Here is a 16,584-nt window from a genome sequence, read left to right on the forward strand (position 1 = left end):
AATTAAGTATCATATTTGTCAGGCTTTACGGTGGTCATTGAAACCTTGATTAAAAGTATTAATATGAATGAAGTCTTTTTAGCTGCTGTAAAAACCATAATGACTGTCAGCTACCAGAGGCTTTTTTGCGTGTTGCGGATTTGTTGTCATCCATGTCACAACACAGCTCACAATTAGCCACAGAGGAAGGAGGGTAATAACAAAGCTCATCAGCTTAGGAGACCAACTTCTCCTCATTAGAATTAATCTTTCTGCTGCTCTCCTGGTGGTAGCAAGAATTCTCTGAACATATAGAGTCATATTCACTGGCAAACTGTGCCTTTGGTGCACCATTTTCAATTAAATGTCGCTCAAGTCTGCTCTTTCACTATGCAATTTTATGCTCTCTTCTCCTTGAGAGCTTGGATATTTCCATAGAAACAAGGAAGGAAGGAAGCAGTTGAGAGGGAGATACATATGGCCTCAGTTTGCTGTTAGCTACCCCATTGAACTAATCCAGATTTTTAGTGGCTACCATCACCACATTGTATTTCTTTATTTGTATTTCTCCACCAATTATTTGACAGCTAAACTTTAGATTTTGACTTAGTGTAGTTGCTATCTGTAGTCAGACCAGCTGTAATACTTTGGAAAGCCTTTAAAGTAATTCCTTGGAAAGACTCAACTTTGCAACTTTGTAATCACTTTGGGAGATATTCATTATGTTGTTTTAGTTTAACACCAGGAGGGCACAATACACAGAATAAGAGCCAGCAGGGAGTTGTAATTTCATCGTAGTGGATGCTTGCCCACAGAGAATCCCTGTGGTTATTAGGGCTAGTAGTTCACACTGTATGCAGTAATGCAGGGCAGGTTTAAGAAGCACTTGACTCGCCATGCAAAGCAAATGCTATCTATGCCAACAACATCTAGATAATCTGCCGTCTTTTTTTGAGAATAAATGCCGTTGTGTCAACAAGAAAATTATATCAGCCAAAATTTTGGCAAGTCAAAGTTTAAAACAGCTGACATCATATTGGGAGTGTGTCATAATCATGGAGGAAAAAAAATTACAAATCTCTTCTCAACACTTGTCACTGAGTGCAAACCAAACCCACACGGCATGCTTAGAAGTCAGTGACATCCATACATCCATTTCCTTGACCGCTTATTTCTCACAGGGGTCACTGGAGCCTATCTCAGCTGGCTTTGGGAAGTACACCTTGGACAGGTTGCCAATCAATTGCATGGCACACAGAGACGAACAACCATCCAGACTCACAAGCACACCTGGGGACAATTCAGAGCGCCCAATTAACCTGCCATGCATGCCTTTGGAATGTGGGAGGAGACCGGAGTGCCCGGAGAAGACCCACGCAGGCACGGGGAGAACATGCAAACTCCACCCAGGAAGGCCGGAGTCCTCAGAACTGGGAGGCGAATGTGCTAACCACCGTGCCGCCCCACATACATAAACAAGATAAATAATACAGCAAATATGATTTTATTGAAAAAAGAACCCATCTCTGCCAAGAAAAGGTTGACTGTGGTTAACTGCTGCAATATTGCTAAAGAAAAAGTTAATTAGGCAACACAACTTAGTCCATACAAATACAAGCCTTAGGGTGAGTGGATATCTTACAAAACATTTGCGTAAATTCAGTTGAGGTCAGTTGAACAAATTTTTTTGTGTATGTGAGTACAATAGGGAAAGAAAGTAATGGTTTGAGTCAAGATGGCAACCATGCACCAAGAAAAGTCAGTGCAGGTGTGTCTGAGAAGAGAAAATTGGAAGCCTGGGGAAGTTTTGCTGCAGATTTAGTATAGCACTTAGTTTTTCTATTGCGTTATATCCACCCAGACAGATAACAGCTTCCAAATAGCTCAAAGAGACATGATCAACTTCCAGCCATCACAAATATTCATTTTACAACATATTTTTCAGACATTACGGAAATCTTTTTCAGGTTTGTCTCATCTTTCTCCTGGTATCTTCACAATGCAGCCTTCATTTTTTTTTTTTATGTTTGTTTTAAGTGTTTTTAATGTCATGGACAGTAACTTTGGTTTAAGGCACTGAAAAGTGAGACTTTCATCTACACATTTTAGTTTTCCATCCACAGTTTTTAGAATTATCATCTAATCGGATAGAATTGCATGCAACATAGTACAACCTGGAATCATTTATACAGACGTGAGTGGTAGCAGTTTACCCTTAGAAATTCAACCCAATGGGGAACTGCACGAATGTTCTTTTAGACCGTAAGGCCATGTGACTTCAGCAGCTTAAACCTGGAAGTGGGTCAGAAAGAAGCTCGCTCATTGATGACCCATGCAAATAGTGCTTGTTTTGTTCTCGTTTATCTCCAGAAAAACAACATCCGAGTAAACACAGCTGTTATGGAACTTGCAGAAACCACTCCAGACACTACAACCGTCCACATATGAAAGCTGTATTCTTTATTCGTTTCCCGAAGCCAAAAATTCAGAGTCAGGAATGTGAACGGGGATCAACTTGTGCGGACGTCCAAAAGAGCAGTTTAACGCCAGCGAAGTGAAGCCTGTCACCTTCATATGGAGTAAACATTTTGTTGGGGGGACATGCTTGCATGCTTCTAGATGACAATTCGGCCCTTGCCGGTCAACCGCTGTCCCGAAGCGGTAAGTGATTGTCTTTATTTTTATGTTTTTTTCTTGTTTGTTTCGCGTTTGGCACTACCCCGACTGCCGGACGACAATAATGAATGACAAGGAAAAAAGCCACTGTTGCCACTGTTGTACGGACCTGTCTTGCTTACCGCCTGTTTTTTTATTTACTTTATTTATTTATTTATTTTACTTTAACCGCAGGATCTTTTATGAATTAAGGAAACAGGTTGATAAGCGGGGAGGATATAATAATGTATACCTCAAAAGAATTGGGGTATAGCGAGTCGTTGTGCCCAAGAGTCACACGCACATACACGCTACATACATACAACTATCAAAGACATAAGACAACCAGATATAACAGGCAGGGCATATGGTGGTAAAAGAAAGATAGCTTGTTGAAACTGGAGAATGTCATTGTCAGTTGCGTAGGACAATGTTTTGAGTGGAGGAAAAAGAACTTTACCTGTGGATCAGGCTCTTTTTCTCGTCTTTTTCAGCCCTCTACACGCAAGCCATCTCCTCAATTGAACATTAGTATGTTCTTCGACGTCTATACCAGTGAATTTGGCACCAGGAATATCATTCTCTGACAGAATTAGTAGATTGAGCTAGAGATAGACCGATAATCGGCCGGGCCGATAATCGGGGCCGATATTTGACATATTGGTACATATCGGCATCGGCCTGTTTTATTAATCTGAAGGCCGATATAAGCGATCCATTTAAAACTCCATCTTTTTGCTTCGAATGCAGCCCAGAGCGTCTCTGTCTGTTATGGAGTCCAACTCCAGCAACGTAACGCCCATAGCAGCATCTGATTGGTTAGCTGTGCAAGAGCCAGAACCAATCAGTAGTGTATGCCATGTATCACAGTAGCCGGTCACACACGCACCCACAACGCGAGACACATGCTTCGAAGGTAAGTTAAAAGAGAAGAGACTCCGCCGAACTTTTCACCATGATAAGCTAAACACATTGAATTATGTTGTGTATTAAATGCACTATATGAATGGAGCTGCATTGCCTTGCATTGAATCCCCGCTAGCTAACAGTGGTGTGTTCAGCTTAGCATGTAGGCTAGCACCCAGTAGCTAATTCACTACTTGAACTACTCGGGGAGGGAATCACACACATTTTCACTTAATTAAGTAAACAATGTTTGTTAGAAAGGTTCCAAATATTAACAGTTGTCATTATTATATTGTCTAGTTCCATGTTAAGAGTAGAGTTAACGTCATTATATTTACCTCTCACGACGCACACATTGCATTCTGGGTCACGTCCACTACTTGTCGTACAGCGATTATGCAGTTAAATGCCACAGTGACACAAAATAGCGTTTAGTTACTTTATATTGTGTTTTTTTGTCGCACTGGTTTGCCATTGTGTGTCTTAAGCTTCGACGTCGATTTGATTGACAGCTCGTTGTGCACCTCGTTAAAGTCCGCTCCGTAACTAATTAAGTGTCTCAAACACTGTTTAACTACACCAACGTGTTCTCTTCCGTATGTTTGGCATTAGTAGAGAAGTGCAGTAAAGTATAGTGTGCTTATTTGCTCGTTGTGTCTCTCTTTTCACGTCATGTCTGCCATCAGTTGGGACATTATGCTCTCAATGGATGCCACTAATATGTAACATCTACGGCCGTAGTCGGCTGCAATTAATGTTCAGTGATGTAATTTCGTTACGTGCATCATACTTTGAATAATGAGCTCATGTTTGGTGTGTTGTATAACTTTCTCGTGTGTTAATAACCATTCATGTGTACAGCTAAGATAGTGCTTAATGTGAATTAGCAATGTTGCAGCTCAGTTATTATTTAGACAAGTACATCTGTGCCATTAAGTGATACAGTACACTACAGTAGTGAGAGAAAAGTGTGCCCATATACACACACGTGTCTATAGTTGTAAAACACATTAAACAGCAGAAACTGGCAGCGGTCCACCGCAACAATGTCTGTTTAACCAAGTTATTCTTACTATTATTATAACCAAGTTATTTTACTCGACCTTTTTCTGCGTTGATTGGGGCATCCTAAGTGGCAGTAAACTACATGATGAAGTGTGTTGTATCCTGAAGCTGTCTTTTGACAGTTCTCTTGTAGAGAGGAGTAGCATGATATTGCTGTTCTCGATTTAAGATCCTAAGCTTATCAATACTGTCTATATGGTAACAATAACAATAATCATAATAAGGTCTACAAGAACTGTATGTGTTCAGGGATGAATAATTTTTCTCATGGAATTTTTTTTTTTTTTTTTTTTTTGCTGTAGTAATAAGTAATGCCACAGCTGATGCACATTTTGAATGACAGGGTTCCTCCTATTACTTTAAAATATAAAAATATAACATTTATATAATAAAACTACAAGTATCCCAAATGCTATAAAAGTTAATGTCATGTTGGCCCCCACATTTAACTCCCCCCGCCACCAACGTCTTATTGCAGATGGAAGGATGTAAAATGAAAAGTGTGAGAATCCATTGTAAAGAACGGTTAGGGTTTGCATTATTCAAAAATTTGGTGCCAACATTTTAACTTTTACTGCAAATGAATATCGGCTTCAAATATCGGTTATCAGCCTCCTTGACTACCGATAATCAGTATCGGCCCTGACAAAAGCATATCGGTCTATCTCTAGATTTAGCGCAGTAGATGTGTCGCTAGTAGACTGTTTACATTCGTGTAGCATGACAAGCCCGCCGAGTTTGGCCCTCCTCGCTAGACTCATGAATATTAATTGTGTTGACGTGTATCGTGCATAGGGATCATCAATGGAGAATAATGGATAGAAAGGTGATGTTTCTAGTGTCAATATTACAGCAACTATTTATGGAGTAGTGTGCACATGATGGGAGGCTGCTGTTAAGTCAGTCAGTCTATCAATTCTCTATATTACATTAGCACTATGACTTTCTTCATCATTCATCTACTCTGTAACCACAGTTCAAGCCTATTGATGCACATAGAGTTAGTTGGGTCTTGATGCGGAGTCACAACAGAACAACCTCATACCTCTGTGATGATCACCTGGAGGTTTCACTCGCTCCTGGCTCTCATTCTCAATTACTCCACGATAGTGCGTTCTCTACCACATCACATATCCATCTCTGTTTCCACAGTTAGTTTGAATTATTCACAGCAATGCCATTACTGGGAACACTTGTGCCTCCTTTTACAGTCTCAGCCCCCGTCAGGAAAGGCCATCAGGATAAGATAAGGTGCACCGTAAGGTGAGGGGCACACTTTCTGGGTTTCACAAGTGGATCTACTCTCGGAGGAGATTCACTCCAAGCAACAGCCTCGGGGTCAATTATTGACAACATCCATGGTGGGACTGAGTGCAGCGTTAATTTGTGAGATTTTTGGCTCTCATGCTGAGAAACGGACGTCCACGAGTCTCAAATTTAACAGCAGTGGGAGTGAGCTGCGTCAGTCAGCATCCTTCCTGCTTAAATGGCTAATGACTAAATGAAAGACTGCTTCAGGACTGACAAATAGTCTATTAATAATATTGATCCCCTCTTGCTGGATTATGTAGCACATTATGTTTTAATCCCTCTCATTTATGCGCTACCAACACAAAAACTCTATTGTGCAACAACAATTCAGTTTTTAAATTATACAGTGAACCTCTGAGATAGAACCTGATCATTTTCTGGATGCTGGTTGACTACCAAACAATATGATCATATTTTGAAACATTTTTTTTCTGTTGGAAATAGAAACAGAAACAATTTCACAGTTAAACTGTCACCATCATAAAACCTTTATTAGAGAAGTAAAATATTTTTTAAAGTATATTTTATTGTGGAGTGTCAATTTTACAAGGCATTTTTACTTCACAAGGACTTTAAAAAGTGCCACAAAAAGCCGAAGGAAAAAAAAAAGGTCTAGCCGAGTGTGACATAATGCAAGGTGGCAGTTTCTTTTTATAATGTTGCAATAAAGCCAAAGAACAATCAACATTTAATTTACAAACATACAGCTATAAAGTATTCATTCCATGGCAGCTGTGTAGTTTGACTTGACAACAATGCAGGCTCTCGTCACCACTCCTCATTCCGTCCTCCTTGAAATTTTTAGCAATGAACTGTGGCCTCCTGATGACAGAGCTGAGCCAGCAACCTGAATCCGACACAGTTGCACTGTATCGCTGTCATTTATCTAAATCCCAGAAATCAATTACAGCACGCCAGATGCCAGGGTGAAGGATTTCATTTTCTCCATACACCTCAAGGCGCTGGCACAAGGCCTCTTCTGGCACTGAGGATTATAGATTAAGCAAATGTAGACGATCCTTTGGTTTAACATGTTGTGAATATTAGCAAGTGCACACGTGTGTTAATACATAATTTATATCTTGGGGGACCTTCATGGTTGCTGTTAATGTTCTCATTGACTTTGTGATGAGTTGATTTTTAGGTGGGGGCGCGGTTCAGGGGCTTTGTGACTTTCTCAATAACATTAGACTTAAAAACTGCAACTGTTAATTCATCAGTTACTTCGCAGGAAGCACTCTAGTCGCGTTTTCAGTAGTTAGGGTTAAAGAGCGCTCAATGTGCACAGCACATGTATTGTATATGCAAGTTATCAGAGACAAAGACAGTGGCCTTCTGTTTCTAATGTGATTTCTGGTTTAATAATGTAATGGCTAAAGACAAGAATGATCACTGATCACTTATATGTGTCACATACTGGAGTGCAAATGTAAAGTAAAACTATGATCACCATCTATTTTGGACTAAATCTGGAGGCGACAACACCACCATATTTCCTCACAGGTGCCCTAACTTGTTATGTCCTTAGTGCTGTACCTTAAAGAAGCAGCTTCTTTTTCCCCATCTGGACAAAATTCCATCCATCCATCCATCCATCCATCTTCTACCGCTTATCCGAGGTCGGGTCGCGGGGGCAGCAGCTTTAGGAGGGAAACCCAGACTTCCCTCTCCCCAGCCACTTCAACCAGCTCCACCGGCGGGATTCCAAGGCGTTCCCAGGCCAGCCGAGAGACAGTCTCTCCAGCGTGTCCTGGGTCGACCCCGGGGCGTCCTGCCGGTGGGACATACCCGGAACACCTCTCCAGAGAGGGTCAAGGAGGCATCCGAACCAGATGCCCGAGCCACCTCAGCTGGCTCCTCTCAACGCGGAGGAGCAGCGGCTCGACTCTGAGTCCCTCCCGGATGACCGAGCTTCTCACCCTATCTCTAAGGGAGAGCCCGGACACCCTGCAGAGGAAACTAATTTCGGCCGCTTGTATCCGGGATCTTGTTGTCATGTTTTGGTTTTGTGGGGGTGGGATTTTGTTTTCTTTTGGTGTTTTGGGTTGTTTGTCATGTGGTCCTTGTCTCTTCCCTTGTCCCGTTATGTCTAACCACGTCCACCTGAGTGTGTCTTCCCTTCCCAGTGTATCCACCAATCAGCTTCCCTTGCCACTTGTGTCTTGCCCAGCTGTGTCTAGTCATTGTCAATTAGCCTGTGTGTATTTAGTCACCTGTTTTCCGTTCAGTTCTTGTTGAGTTATTGTTTCTGTTGCTGTTGCTGTTCCTGTCATGCCATGCCATGCCATGTTGCCCTAGTGTTAGTTTGCTTTTGACCTTGTTCATTTGTATTTTTTCCATAGTACATTTTTTGTTAATTAAACCCCTTTTACTTGCATCCTTGCCTTGACCTGTTTTTGTTGCCCCCTGCATTTGGGTCCTGCCTCCAACACCCCCACACCGTGACACTTGTTCTTTCGGTCACGACCCACAGCTCGTGACCATAGGTGAGGGTTGGAACGTAGATCGACCGGTAAATCGAGAGCTTTGCCTGGACAAAAATAACAGACAAAAAGGTGGTATCAACATCTGATTGAAATGGATTTTATTCAGTCCATGTAATCCAATTTCAATAATTGAATAGCATCGTAATGCAAGCAGAAAGAAAAATAGAGGAACAAGTTGTGTGACACTAAGCTAAAATATTTGTTGACCATGGTGGAACTTCTACTAGAAAGCAAACCATGAACCAAGTTCACAAGAAAGTCACATTGAGGGAATTTCCAAGAAGTAGAGGTTGAGTTTGTATTATTGTTTTCATTTTTATTTTATTTTTGGGGTGATTTACACCTCTATTAAACCATTGTGAACCCCAGCCCACATGGCCCTCACCCACCTAAACACTTATTGCACTTAATAAACGTAACTTTTAGCATGAAAAAATGTAGAATAAATGCCAAGCTGCTGATGAAGTTTTTCTTTTTTCTCTTACAATAGTTCACCTCAACCAGAAACCGTTTTAAATGTCACAAATTGGTCACAAATGAAAATCTGTAACACAGTAAATCCGCAACAACGCAACCAGGAAGTAGCGAGGAAACACTGGATTTTTTGCTACATTGGAACGAGTGATATTTACATACATAAGGCTGAAATAGAGTACAGTATAAAGAAAAGGTGCTGCTGTATAGCATTGCAGAGGTGAAAAGGAGTTGAGCCGTGCAAATTGATAACTAATGTTTGTGCATGTCTATGGCTTTATGTGTCATATATATATATATAGTGCATGGTAGGGCATTATACATTCTTATGAGGGAAGAGGCAGGGTCTCTGACTGTGTGCGCAATGAGTGGCAAGCAAGGTGTTTGCTGCCACACTAGGTACAGTATTAACCAATTACAAACAATAAACACTAAAAAAAAAAGTGAAGCAAAGTGTTAGCTTGTCAAGCTACATTGGCATCTTTTGAAGTTGTTTTTCGTTTTTGTTTTTTTTTATATACAGCTCACGCTGCCAGTATTCCTACTCCAACATTACCATAGCAACCCATACAGACGGGTCTATAATCTATAATAAACAATCTATAATAAACCTCTTTCATCTATAACTGCTTCAAACATCAAAGCGTATGTAGGAATGGAAGAATGTTTATTTGTTGTGATTGTATTGTATTGTATTGTATTGGTGTTAATGTTTTATGTTATGTTAGTTTTTTGTGTTTCTGTAAAGCGCTTTGTGACAGGTCAGGCTGTTTGAAAGTGCTATATAAATAAACTTGAGTTGAGTTGAGTTGATCTGGTCACTTGGAAATGACAGACGGTAGAGCTTTAAGCTCAAATTTAAGCAACAAATCGGGTTTGCTTGCCTTTGAGTACACTTGGCAGTATTTGGTGAGACTTGATCTGTCCACCATCATTTAGATGAGTATGGCCTTATCGGAATTGCATTAGTGCAGATGTAACCTGTTCTGCTTCCACACTCAACAGATGCTGTTAACATACAAATGACACCTCACATTCTATTTACAGGGAACTGCTGATTATAAGTGCTTGAGATGATAGGCGTAACGATGTCTGTCTGGCCTGAATGTTCTCTTGTTATCACGACATAGATAACACCAATGCCAGCTATGTGGGAGGGGGATGAAGGGAAATGCTGGGTCAAAGTACATACAGTACATATATTAAATAAAGGGTGAACTTTTAATCACCTAAGATTGCATTATCTCAGTCAATCACAGAAGGAGCAGGTGCAATGTACCTTCCTTTTCTTTCTGTGTTACCTAACATTCATGTCAGAATCGGACCAAAAGAAGAAGAAAAAAAATCCATGCAAAATGGAGAGAATGAGAATAAAGTAAGTGGTGTGCCATTGTGCATGCTTGATGAAGCACATTGAAGTAAGAAGGTCACGTTTCAGTCTTGTGCTTGGTGTTTTCTTAGCTTGAATACGCTTGGAAGAATTGACTTAGCGTTTGAAAACAATGAATGGAGGTAGAGCTGCCTGCTTAAAAGCATTGTCATTCTGTTATGGAACCAGGAAATGTTAAAAATGGAAGTTTCATAAACAGAAGGCATAGGGAAATATTCTTCTGTTCAGGTGTAAAAGCACAGATTATTTTATAAAAATCATTAAATATAATGACTTAATGCATTCTTAAGTATGCGACTTTTCCATAACGGATTCTTGATGGGAATGATAGTGTGCCAGCAGAGACAAAAACTTTTCTGTACAAAGCCTTTGTAAATTGGAAGGCTTTTTTTTAGGGCTGTGAATGCTGATATGTGTGATGGAAATGGTATTGGAATGTAGTGTGTTGTGTTCGAGGCAAATGCAGGCACAGCAGCAGCCCAACACAGGCAGAAACTGTCAAACATTTTTCATTTATCTTCACCCATCTGTCTATTAATTTTCCAAAGCACGTTTCTGTTCAGGGTCAGAAGTAAACTAGAGCCGATACCCCTGACTTTAGGTGAGAGGTGAAGTACCCTCCGGGTTGATCATCTGCCAAGCGCAGGATTGTGACAGACATCACAACTCGGACTAAAAATTCCTCCTACTGGCAATTTGAGTCTTCAATAATGCACTGCATAGGTTTTTGGACTGTTGAAGAGGGAGGCGTGAGAACTTGGAAAGAACCCACACAAGCAGAGGGAGAACATGTTTCCAAGATTCAAACCTGTAATCCACGTCTTTTCTGTCCTGCCGGTTGTGACCCCCGGCCTAGAGCTGTCAAAATTAATCAATTAAAGTAGAAATCGATTATCAAATTAATCAAAAACTATTTGAATAAACGAGTTTGAGCCTTTTTTAAATTTAAAATGGCCCCAATCCTCTGATTCCAGCACATCAACAATGATTGTTCACCGATTTCTGTAGTCCTTCATGAAAGAAGACAAAACAAAACATTTGCAAACATCTGTTTTTACTTTGAAAAGCAATAACCAAACATAGCATAACATAGTCAACATGACCCCCCCCAGTCTTCTGTTCTTGGAAACAGGTGGACATGAATGCAAGCAAGAAAGCAACTGAAAAGACCACCATATTTATTTGAACTCAACTGCCCAAACAATAATGAAAAAAAGTGTCAAATCAGAAATTAAGAAGCCTTAATAAGAACATCAGGGACCACAGGAGGTGTTTCTGTTGCATTAAGTTGGTACAGTATGCGTGCAATGGTCAATTGCCAGATATGTGGGTGCGAATCTGTTCATAATTGTTCACCTTTGACCATGTCGCTCAGTGTGCGGCATGCCTTAGCTTTCTCTGATTACTGCTGGGATTCATAAATATTTCCCTCCATCTTTTATCTCTATCCAAGGCTGGTGGCTGTTGGTGCGTACACTAGAATAAAAGAATTGGCATCCCGTGGGGTTGCGTCTTTTCTCAGTGCTTTCCAAAATTGTCTTATTTTATTTAATAAGCGGATAACATCTGCCAATTCTGGTAACATATTGTGGATTTCTGAAGAATACTGAAGGAATATTACTCTTTTATTTGCTGCAGGGTCCCGATGAAGATGAAAATCTGCAGCATCCTGACCTGTCCCATTCCCAACAGTTCAGTGTCCAACATAGCTTTGTCCAGGAACATTTTCAGGCACAGTACAAGTGAGTCATCGTGTTTCTTTTTATCCGAGCAATAAGATATACTGTGTGTACTTTTTTTTTTTTTTTTTTTTTTAAATGTCATGTTACAATTTGAATTATTTTTATTAAAATATATTAGATCTAATCGTCAATTGACCAATGGTTATAATGATGTGGTCTTGTGTGTGTATATATGTCGCTTAATGGTATAGTCCGACAGATTTTGTTTTGGCCTGTCCGGCACGTTTCCGGGCGGACACGTAATGTTTTACCTCTTGCCAAGCCACGGAGGCAAGCGACTAACTGTGGCATATGCAAAGTTAGCTGTGCGAACGCCCACTCCTGATTGGTGGAATATTTTTACGCTCATGTCCGGTTGGCTGCTTTCCTCAGCTTCCTCAAGCGTCAGTTTTGAATGTTTTGTTTACAAACCCTCCATCAATGTGAGTTAATATGCAATTGTTCATTTGTTTTCACAAAGTACCGTATTTTCCACACTATAAGGCGCGCCACACTATAAGGTGCACCGTAAACGAATTACATATTGGAAAACCTTTTCCATATATAAGGCGCACCACATTATAAGGCGCACTGAATTATAAGGCGCATGGTCAGCTTTTTAAAAAATTGAAGGCTCTTAGGTGCGCTTATAGTGCGGAAAATTCGGTAGTCTTAATTTGCTTGCTGGGGCAAGTCTAGTTTAGCATGTTTGTGAACTTTGTAGAGCACACTGCGCGTCGCTAGGCATTCCGCGGTCTGAGGGCATTTTCTACTAACCCCCTCTTCACAGCCGCAAATCCCGCCCCAAACACCGTTGCTTTGTGATTGGTCCACATAATGTGCGGCTCTGAGAAAATCAGCATGCTCTGGACAAGATGGATTCTCGTGGGTTTATGAACTCACAAATACCGTGACAATTCAGCTTGCAGAGCAAGGTTCTTTGGTTTTAGCCAAACCCAAAGAATGAAATGATGAAAGATTTTACCACTATAGTTCCTGTTTTCATAGAGTGGTGCATGTGCCGTCAGCATGAAAATGGGTGCATCTCAAATTTTGTGGTGACGCAACACAAATCCGTGTTGTTATGGGGTTGCACATTTCTGCTGCTATACGCCTGGCGCATCTGGCAATTTGTCTGTCTGCAGTCTCCAATTGACTCCATCACATGTGCGGACGACTACATCATCCGCAAAGGGAGATACAGTCTTCCCTCGCTATAACGCGGTTCACTTTTCGCGGTCTCGCTGTATCGCGGATTTTTTTTTAAGTGCAATTTTGCATATTTTTTTACAGTAATATACCCATTTTATAAAATTTATGAAGGTTTGAACATTGTCAGTCTCCGGTTCGAGTCCAGGCTCGGACCTTCCTGGGTGGAGTTTGCATGTTCTCCCCGTGCCCGCGTGGGTCTTCTCCGGGTACTCTTTTCTCCTCCCACATTCCAAAGACATGCATGGCAGGTTAATTGGGCGCTCCGAATTGTCCCTCGGTGTGCGTGTGAGTGTGGATGTTTGTTCGTCTCCGTGTGCCCTGCGATTGGTTGGCAACCAGTCCAGGGTGTCCCCCGCCTACTGCCCAGAGCCAGCTGAGATAGGCGCCAGCACCCCCCGCGACCCTTGTGAGGAATAAGCGGTCAAGAAAATGGATGGATGGATGGATGAACATTGTCAATGTTTGAACAAGAGAGAAATGTGAGAACATGTAAATGCCTCAATGAGAAAAGTGTATAAATTGTGCAGTCGGGGATTTTAGAGCCTTAAAACATTTATAAGAGTTGAAAAACATAAAGCTAACTACTTTGCGGATTTCATTTATTGCGGGTATTTTTTGGAACCTAACCCCAGCGGAAAACGATGGAACACTGTATTGCAATTTACCTACTGTTATAAGTGCACAATGGGTGTGTGCAGGTGTGTGTTTGTGTGTTGGGGGTGTGTGTGTGGGGGTGTGTGTGTGTGTGTGTGTGTGTGTGTGTGTGTGTGTGGGTGTGAGGGCGTGTGTGGGGGTGTGTGTGTGGGTGTGTGTGTGTGTGTGTGGGCCAATCTCATCTCTCGGAGCTCAGCGGATCAAATTTGTCTCCACAATGTCAAACCCGACATTCGCTCTGACCTCCCTGCTTTTAATGCAAATGAGGGATGCCACTACGGTTGGCCGTAAGTTGGCTACATTCCATCCCATAACGGCGCACATTGGCGCAAAGGCCCCTTTGTACTGTAGCTCCGCCCATCTTCGAAAATACCAAAAGAAAGAAAACTCTACCCATGCACACAATTAGACTGCACTTTGCGCTAGTTTTGTGCTGGGCATGGAAATAGGGCTGTTTGTTTTTTACGCGTTCACAATGACAATTTCACATCATTCTACCAAACAAGTGTGCAATAAACACAAGTCAGTAAGTCACGAGTAAGGTTACAACAATAATACAAACAAATCTGTGGCTTTATCAACTTTTTATTTGCATGAAACAGTGATCAGTAAACCTGTGGACTGCTTAACTTATCTAGACGCTATATAAATAAATAAATTGAAGATGAAAATAAATCACATAATAGACGGCATGGTGGTTGAGTAGTTAGTATGTCCGCCTTCCAGTGCTGAGGACGCAAGATCGAGTCCAGGCTCGGACCTTCCTGGGTGGAGTTTTCATGTTCTCCCCGTGCCTGCGTGGGTCTTCTCCGGGTACTCCGGTCTCCTCCCACATTCCAAAGACATGCATGGCAGGTTAATTGGGCGCTCCGAAATGTCCCTAGGTGTGCTTGTGAGTGTGAGTGTGTGTGGTTGTTCGTCTCTGTGTTCCCTGTGATTGGCTGGCAACCAGTTTAGGGTGTACCCCGCCTACTTCCAGAAGCCGGCTGGGATAGGCTCCAGCACCCCCGTGACCCTTGTGAGGAAGAAGAGGTTGAGAAAATGGGTGGATGGATGGATAAATCATATCATCTTACATAAAATGAATCAGTGTTTTTGTTTGTTTGTTTGTTTGTTTTTTGCAGCTTTTGTAATTAGAATATTGCATTGTACTGCATTAATTGTCAGCCCTAATCAAGCTTGCATTAATATTCATGAGAAACAATTCTCAAGGTTTTTCACAATCATAAAACTGCTTTATTTCTCAACAACCTTGCTCAAAAAGTCACCATGTTCTCCTTTCCCCCACATTTATCGAAATCTACTAATTACTTTGACTTTACTTTCCTTATTGTGATAATACTGACCCTTGAATGCCTTCAACATACAAATTGCACCATAGAGAGCTCACTTACCTTTACATTTACACCTTGGAGCTGATCGTGATGCAACAGAGTGAAACCAAAGGACACAGAAGAAGATGACAGAGGTCACATCAGAATGTTGAATGTACTTTTTTAAAAGGTGCCCCATCAGAATGAACTTGCTCTAATCTTGTTTACAAGTGCTGAGCTGCCAATTCCTTGTAACATTGTCAGCTCGGTGTGACTGCCAATAATACACGTCATAGTACGCTTCATACTTAGTCTCCTCAGAGGCTTACTCTGGACATTAAATAACATCAGGACGCAAACTAATGCAAAGATGTCGTGTTGCATCACATTCACGTGGAAGTTTAAGTGTACCCAAGGAACCGGCCAGTCAGGCTATTTTGAATGCAAGCAGCTGCACGTGACTATGAGGCAAATGCCCCGAAAGCTGGGATTAGATGAATATTTCTTGACTCCTGTGCCTCTCATTTCCTCTGAAGTCCTGAGGCCTCAGCATTCCGCACACTTCTCGCTGTGTTACCTGACGCAATGTCGAGAATTGATGGACCAAACAGGGCTCTACACTAACTTTTGCGCTGGTAGCACTGGTGCGACCAACTTTTTCAGTTGGTCGCACCACACAGGTTTGGTCACACCCTTTTTGTATAGTATCAATTTGCATACTGTAGTTGCAGTTGACGTAAAGATTGACAGCGACAAAAAAAAAAAAAAAAAAAAAAAGAAAAGATTGACTGACTCGATATAAAGCTGCAAAATATTTTACTGCAACAAGATTTGCAAAAGAACAGGTCAATTATTTTATTTTTATTTTAAAAGAAATTGAAAAAAGGCTTTGCTTTTATGAACATTATTTTGTTCAACACAGAGGGGTCAGCTCTTAGCAGGCCTAGCATACTATGTTTTGTTTAATGCCTCTTTTTAGGGGACTATTGTAGAGCTATTTTTGATGGTAAATGTTATAAGAATAATGCATATTATATATATGTATATACAGCCTAGTAGATGATTAGGTATTGTAAACAAATTAACTAGTTGGACCATTGACTGTAATTTCTTCGCGTCCTTAATTGGCAATTAAATATAATGTTGAGGTGGCGTCGTGTTGACGTTGGAAGTCGGCAGTCGCGTGAGGACGAGTCCGGCTGGCCGCCTTGAGCCGCAACGTTTCCACCCGGCTTTTATTTTGAAGTTGTCCTCCGCAGTGCGTTCCGCAGACTACGTACATTCGACTCGAGTCCCGAACCGTGGCGTTTGATACATATGAGCCGTGCACCACTCATTTAAACATGCACTCGCACCGTGGGACTGGATTAATTTTTCACCAGCACAGGCTGTACAGTTGGCCGCATTTGTGGGTGAAA

The 16,584-nt window shown here is 41.4% G+C and overlaps 1 protein-coding gene across 1 annotated transcript in view; it reads left to right on the plus strand.

Annotated features, from left to right (window-relative positions):
* usp43b (ubiquitin specific peptidase 43b) overlaps positions 1-16,584 on the plus strand; it is a 90,453-nt gene that overhangs the window by 23,429 nt on the left and 50,440 nt on the right. Inside the window, exon 3 of the mRNA XM_077500928.1 lies at positions 11,905-12,008. Coding sequence (XP_077357054.1) covers positions 11,905-12,008 — 104 coding nt within the window. The remainder of the gene's footprint in view (positions 1-11,904; positions 12,009-16,584) is intronic.

The sequence above is a fragment of the Festucalex cinctus genome, chromosome 1 (assembly GCF_051991245.1).
Source record: "Festucalex cinctus isolate MCC-2025b chromosome 1, RoL_Fcin_1.0, whole genome shotgun sequence".
Classification (NCBI taxonomy): domain Eukaryota; kingdom Metazoa; phylum Chordata; class Actinopteri; order Syngnathiformes; family Syngnathidae; genus Festucalex; species Festucalex cinctus.